General features: G+C 36.2%; 1 protein-coding gene across 3 annotated transcripts in view; it reads right to left on the reverse strand.

The window, feature by feature from the left end:
• The window catches only part of LOC106871376 (ethanolamine kinase 1), a 16813-nt gene that overhangs the window by 4926 nt on the left and 4189 nt on the right, over positions 1-7698 (reverse strand). For all 3 annotated transcript variants that reach the window (XR_001409651.2, XM_014917796.2, XM_014917794.2), the window contains exons 2-4: positions 3381-3640; positions 612-779; positions 219-361 (exon numbers count right to left, since the gene is read on the reverse strand). Coding sequence is in view for 2 of the 3 variants with exons in the window: in XM_014917794.2 (XP_014773280.1) it covers positions 219-361; positions 612-779; positions 3381-3640 (571 nt within the window). In the remaining variant the exon portion in view is untranslated. The remainder of the gene's footprint in view (positions 1-218; positions 362-611; positions 780-3380; positions 3641-7698) is intronic.

The raw sequence follows: 7698 nt of genomic DNA on the forward strand, positions 1-7698 counted from the left end.
TATATATATATATAGCACGATTTATTCACAATCAAAGTTGTTTGGAAACCAAGGTACCACTGTATCGTTCTCTTTGGATACAACCAACCAACAATGTTTTCCAGTATTTAGTTCCTGACCTGATTTTCCCAAGTCTAATGATTCATTAACACATATCAAACCACATCACAAACATAAAAACTAATTGTTTAATTAATTATGTTGGTGGCTGTACAAACCTGTTTTGGCATTGTAGATGATGTTGTTCAAGAGCAGATCATTATGGCAGATGGCTATGGGCACATCGCAATTCTCAAATACCTTGCAGAGTCCATTGAACTCATCCCACAGCTTTATTTTACCCAAAATCTCAGATGCGTACCTAAAAAAAGAGAATGCATGATATATGGATTTATATAACTCATGGTAATCCCCGCAAAAAAGCTCCCCTAGTGGACTCAGCTACATGTCTGCACAAATATGTGTGCCACGCATTGTACAATACATTTGTATATTTACCCTCAATGCAATAAAGAAGAATGAAGGAGGAGGAAATATGGAAGAACTTGTTAAAGGGAAATTAACACGGGATAAAAAAGCATTTCTTAGAAGAACCTTTGAAAGTACTTTACCTTTGTTGTGTCTGGCTGTCTTCAAATTTATTTGGAATAATCTGTAGCATGTTCTTCATTTTCTTGAGCAGAATTGGTTCACCTTTGAAGAACACATTGTAAGTTTGAAAATCATCAACATCAGTAGCTTTGATGCTGTGTAAGCGGACCATTTCTTGTGTAATCAGACTGATAATGAGACAAGTCGTTAAGAAATTAAATATTAGATATACACAAAACGATTAAAATGGTGGTGTAGGAATCTGGAAAAATATCAAGATGGTGCAGCCATTTAATACATATTTTTCCTATACACACACGTCTGGTATAATCAGAACATCAATTATATGTACCCACACATGTAGTACAATAGACTAAGAGGTATGGTTTAATTAGTGACAAAGGGACGTTATAGTTAAATAGTTGGCAGTATGAGTGTTACTGACTTATGCCATTTTTTCCCTATGGTGCATAGGCCATCAACCACTTTTCTCTGCAATTCTCAACTCTGTGCCATTCACTGAAAGGAGGTCTTCCTCTCCAAGCTCTTGAGGTTTTTGTATTGTCATTGATGCTTCTGTAATTTTGCATATTTCTAGCTAAGGGTGTTGGCCCTATGCAAACCCATTTTTACCTCTGGGAACAGGTGGTCCATATCTGTCTGGCCTCCATCCTTTTCACTTGTCCATCCTTTCACTTGTCCAAGCTCCTGCCAGGAGCTTGTGCTCTGTTGGCATAGCTCTCAGGGTCATCAAGGCATACAAGCCACCACATCACAATAAGGATTGAACCATGTGATGGTACAGAACGAGTGTAAAGTTAAACAAAGATGGCTAGTGAAGCCTAATTATACAAAAGGTTTCAATAAGGATTTGCTGTTTTACCCAGCACCAGACATGGTAACAACCTACGTACAGTTTACCGTTTGGACACACCAACCTCCACCCAAAATTATTCAGTAAATGATTCTCATTAAGAAAACCATTTCTCTCATGCATGTATGCCCATCTGTGTAAAAGAACATTGAAATGCTCAATGGTCCACATTTGCAATGGAAATGTGTAGAATCTATTTAATTCCACAATATGGTTTCATGAAAGTGTTCCAGCAGATATCTCCAATCCTCCATGAAGACAAACCAAAGGTGATACTTCTGCTGCATGTTGTCGCTGATTTCTTTTTTGTTTTATTGTCTCAAGAAACAGGTGAAAAGAATTCTTTGATTTTATTGAGAGAGAAAAGATGGTGAGCTGACAGAACGATTAACATGCTGGACAAAATGCTTAGCAGCATTTCTTTATCTTTATGTTTTGAGTTCAAATTCTGCTGAGGTTAATTTTGCCTTTTATCCTTTCAGGGTTGATAAAATAAGTACCAGTTGAACAAAATTTCAGGTTGTGTACTTATAGTGGAAAGAATTAGTAATAGGAGGAGGTAGAGGGGGATTTCATGAAGACTGCAGTTCCTTGCAACTTGTAAGATCAATGTGAACGAAATATTTCTTCTGTCGATGGATATCTGTCATTAAAACATGACCCGGAAAGGTCGGCTAGATGTTTGAGATTCTAAATCGGATGAGCTACTTTCAACATGTCAGTACGTTAATGGGCTAAGTTTCAATATGTATTCATTCAATTTCAATATATGTCTTGTCCAAAGGTAATTTTAGTCTGAAATACTATATCATTAACTAAAATTTAAAGTCAGCTGTCAAGAAAAGATGTTCAACTTAAAATAGATGATGCCCTTTCGTTTCTGTCTGTTTTATTGAAGTCCTTACGAACCATTGCTACTTTCTATGCCAGTTTTATTGGAAGGGGGGTGGGGTGAAAATCTATGAATAATGCAATGTTTTTATAGTAATTTAATGCTAATGTTGGAACGACGTGCATCTATCAGTGTAAACCACTGATAAAACTGTATGTGCATAAATAACTCGAGTAGAATGACACAAGTGAATTTATGGATAAGAGAAGGCTGTTGTATGGTGACTGACCTAATAAGGTCAGAAGTGTGACAATGTGGATGCAATTTTGCCTATTCAGAAAACAGTTTTGAGATTTCCAGAAAATTAACCCAAAATTACTATCTAAAATCAATGACCAGTAGATCAATAGCTAATCAATTCAATAAAGAAATAGCAAAGAAAAGAATTTAAACTTATTTTTTGGAAAAGTCAATAAGCTTATATTATAAAAGAGAAGTAGATTTCCGTCTGTCTGTCTGTCGTGACATTTGATAAAAGTAAGGAAAGAAGGAGAGGAATCAAAATATGTCATGACATATTTTTAGAAGAAAAGGAGGAGAAAAATACAGTGAGAGAGAGTATATGAAAGAGACATAAATAGATAGATAGATAGATAGTGTTATCACCATAGTAACTAACAAGTTTTGATTAAAAATGCAGGAATTCTAAGTGTAAGTCTGTTAACACAATGCAATACGCTTCAAAAAAAGACTATATGTATATATATATATATATGCATAGTTATTTTTTGCTGTTGTTTTTTGTGTATGTGTGTGTGTGTGTGTGTTTCTATGTCTTTCAACATAAAGACAATGCAATACAGACTTCAAAAAAAGACTTTCACTTTGAACAATTGTGCTGAAATTTCTTCAGACACCAAATTGTCTATTGGCTTTGGTGACAAGAGGAAGAGGGGGAAAGCTTGCACTTGCACCCCCCCCCCCCTATAGAGTGGAATGGTTGACCAATGCAAGAAGTAGGTTAAGAGACACTTTAAATTTAAACTGATTTCTCAGTTGATAAAAAGGGATTTTTGTTCTTACCCGCTAATTTTTGGATCACACACTTCATGTACGTTTATGGGCCGTCCCTGTTGATAGCCATAACACATACCATTGCTGAAGCAACAGTAAACCTCTGGAGCCATACCTTTGGAATGCAGCAGGTTCATGGATAAATACTCTAATTTGCGGTCAATAAGAAGCTCAGTGTTTTTGCCATAGAGGCGAACAAGGACCATGTCACTGCGTGAATCATTTTGGTAGCAACCCACCAATTGATTGGTAATCCCTTCACTGAAAACCTGCCAACACAACAAAAAAAAATAATATACTAAAAAACATACAATGCAATTCATAGATTAACATCACATGTGAGTGTCTGGTTAGAGAGTTTGCTTACCAACCACATGGTTCTGGGTTCGGTCCCACGGCATGGCAACTTGGGCAAATGTCTTGTACTACAGCTACAAGTTGACCAAAGCTCAGTGAGTGGATTTGGTTGATGGAAACTGAAAGAAGCCTGTTGTATATGTGTGTGTGTGTATTTGTGTTTCCTTGTCTTGACATTGCATGATTCTTGTAAACGAGTGTAATTAATTTCCAATCTTCCACAGAAACGTGTCTGGCCATGAAGAAAACATAAAGTGACAGGAAGGGGCATCCAGTCACAGAAAATCTGCCTGAGTAAGCTCCATCTAACCCATGCAAGCATGGAAAAGTGGATGTTAAAACAATGATGATGAAATGTCCAGCTAACATCAATCAGCAAGACCAAAGGTCAGCAAACCTTTTGGCAGTAGACTGAATTGGAAATGCTTTTATGTCAGGCCACAATGAAGAAACATGCAATAGCAGTTTTGTTTGGTTATTTATTTTTTAAAAACTTTTTAACTGTCACCTGTTGTAATAAAAGAATCGATACAAATTTATTGACTTAAAAAAAAACTAATGTCATGTCTAACATGGCGAAGAGTTTATGGATCAGACGAACGGTTTGCAGTGATTATGATGATATCAGCCAGTGTGGCTTCCTTCATAGACATATCAATATTTTCTGTCACCGTCTCCTTTCTTAGAATCGATTATGCAATGCAAATCATATAACAACAACGTAAGAGACATACTTTGGGCTTTGTTGCTCTGTTTATTTAGGAAAGTGAATGCATTAACTACCTTTTAAAACAGGAGAAACTAAAAAAAGTTTTAACCAAGTCAAGGAACCTCATGCTTATAAATTTTTTGGTTTTAGCATAAAACATTGATTTATTTATAGCCATTGCAAAAATAAAACTTGTTTGAATTTGTTTTATTGTTCACCCTTTCCTCTTTATAATGTTTTGGGTGTCATTAAAGATCTGACTACAGGCAAAGCTTTAATGTGTCCCAGCCCAAGGAAGCAAGACATTTAAAGTATAGAAGATGCCTGATGGTGGATCTCCAGTTGGTTGCAGGTTTCTGAACAATTCGCAGGAGATTGATATGCTAAGTAAGGTAGGGGTTCCAGACTGCTGATGCAAACTCTAAATGTAAATAAACTATCACCATTTACAGCTTTAAATAAATATCTGGAAAGCAGTTGAGTGATGCTATGACACCCTCAGCCTTTTGCATAATCTTAGAGATGTGGTTTGTACTACATAGATCACTCTTAACATTCACAAGATCACATTCACAAGATGTCATAAGATTGGTGTTGTTGAAGGAGTATGTAAAAGTAAGGTTTTCTCCCCAAAATGCTTGGTGCTGCACTTGTCCACAGCCAGCTTGAGTTGCCAATCAGTAATCAGTGATGCATGCATTTATGCAGTAATACATGTATCTATGCATACGAGGGGGTGGGGGCTGAAAAGTTCCTGGCTTTGGATAAAAGAAAATACAGGAGGATCAGTTAATTATGATTTTATTTAACATACCCCCCCACCTCACATTTACACACTTCTTGCAGCAAACCTTCAGTTTTTCTAAGCCCTGTAAAAGAACTCAAAAGATTGGGCATCCAACCAGGCCTTTTGCAACACCCAGGAACTTTTCAGAACTCCCTCATCTAAGTATGCATACATCTATGCTTATATGTATGTATGCAAGTATAAATACATGTGTATGCGTGTTAAGGCCTCCCAGAGAAATTTTGGACTGGTTTCTAGTCTTTTGATACCAACCGGTCTGAGATCACACCTACTTCTGTTATACTGTTTTAAAGTAATTCAAATTTCATCTTCTCTTAAACTTCATACTGACTTATGTTCCAAACTGCAGCTTAAGAATGACAAAGATATTTTACTAAATAAATTCTTCAACATTTTAAGAATTGAAACCAGGACAGAATATTTAACAGCTGCTGTTTAACTCCAGATCGCCAGCAATCGAAATGACATGATAGGTTGACAGTCAATGATGTTACATTAAACGTGTCACCACAAACATGTGCAACCAAGCATAAAATCATTAAAACATTCTACACACGCTAAGCCTATGAGGAAGCTTCTACACAGTTAATAAATTTGCTAGAAATAGCAGTCGAATAACCTTCAAATCACACACTCTGCTATCTTTAAGAAACGCCATTCACATGAAAAATACAATTGACATTTAATGTAGCAGCATAAGAGCAATAATTATACAATTAAGAAATAAAGAAGGGCACTCGTTAAAATAAGTCGTTGATGACTTTTGATTTCGAGTGATTGCCTAATTATTTCTCAACATGTGACATTGAAACGTTCATTATGAATTGGGTCGTTTTGTGAAGTTTTTGTCATTGCTGCAGCCACGTCCCATTCAACTCCCAGAGGTCGTCAAAGGGCTGAAGTTCGCCATCGATAGCCGTAATTCCGTGTTTTGGGTTGCCTCTGAAACTTTTTGAGGATGAAACACCAGTGTTCCCCGGTGCGATGTGTAATAGAAGTGGGGGTGCAGATTTATTATTCTAACTACTTGGCGGCGAGCTGTCAGAATCGTTAGCGCGTCGGACAAAAAGGTTAAGCTGCATGTCTTCCGGCTCTTTACGTTCTGTTGTTCAAAAGCTGCTGAGGTCAGCTTTGCCTGTCATCTTCTCGGGGCTAATAAAATAAAATACCAGTAATCGCTAGGATCAATCTGGCGGAGATTCGGATCAGGACACCCGCATAAGTTGGGTTTTGACGGGGCGGTTTCCAACAGCTAAAAATCTACCTTAAATCACACACCTTTTCATCTGAAAATATTTTCGCTTTTTATTTTATTTATATTTACCGAAAAAGCTTCTTCCATCCTTTTTATTAAGTACATAGTGCAAAAAAAAAAAAAATGGCCAAAATCAGTACATTATAAATTTTTAAAAATTGTTTTTCATAAAGAGTTTCCCCCATCCATTCGAGGGTCGGGGGTGAAGACAAAAATTGGGAAAACCTTCGTTAAAACGGAAGGAATCCAATTTATGTTGACGTCCTGATTCGAGACTCCGTCCAATTATTTTACCTATTCCATTATTTTTTTGCTCATTTTATGGTAAAGTTTACGAATATGTACAAAACAGAAGGAGTCCACATAGAAGCTACACGCTGGACTCCCAGAATGTCTACAAAAACAACAAAGTATGGTTTTTGATTGTTCATAAAACGGTAATTAAAATCTGTTCAATTAGCGGTATTAATCACATGTTCACTCGTTGATTCATAAATTTACTCTACACGTGTGGAATCCCAAAACATCTGCGAAAAATCTTAAGTTAGCTGTTTTCATGAATATACAATAAAACGGTAATTAACTCAGTTTAATTAACCATTGTAGTAGTTTATGTAAGACGGTGATTTATTCTTATAAACTAAATGGATGTAGCATGTCGTTACAATGTGATCCCTTTCGTTTTGTACCAAAAAAAGGGATACGTTATTCATGTTCCGATTTGACAACTTTATCCCATACTTTATTACCATTCTTATTGTATATTTTCTTAAATCATGATAAATATCTACAATCCATTAAGAATAAAATTCTAGTGAGCTTTTTAATGCTTCATGCATTACCATATGGTCATCTAATTAAAATTTGGTGAGGTTTATTCTGCCTTCCAGTTAGTTTAGAATAGAAAAGAAAACGAGAGAAAAACCTCTACATATTTTATAAAGAAGAATATACTCTTAGCGATTGTTTTTCATGGAGATGGTGTCCCTGAGTAAATTATTTTAATCTCTTAGGCTAAACGCCGCGAATGAGATTTAGTGACAATCATGCCTTTCTCAACAACAGTGAAGACTTGCTGAAGAAGCAGATATTCAACGAGGGCGAGAAAACATGTAATAAATCGTAGAAATGTACAAGAAATAGCAGGTCAATGACCCTCATGTAAAGGAGGGATACATTACATAGTGACATCCTAGTG

This window comes from Octopus bimaculoides, chromosome 25 (assembly GCF_001194135.2).
Source record: "Octopus bimaculoides isolate UCB-OBI-ISO-001 chromosome 25, ASM119413v2, whole genome shotgun sequence".
Taxonomy (NCBI): domain Eukaryota; kingdom Metazoa; phylum Mollusca; class Cephalopoda; order Octopoda; family Octopodidae; genus Octopus; species Octopus bimaculoides.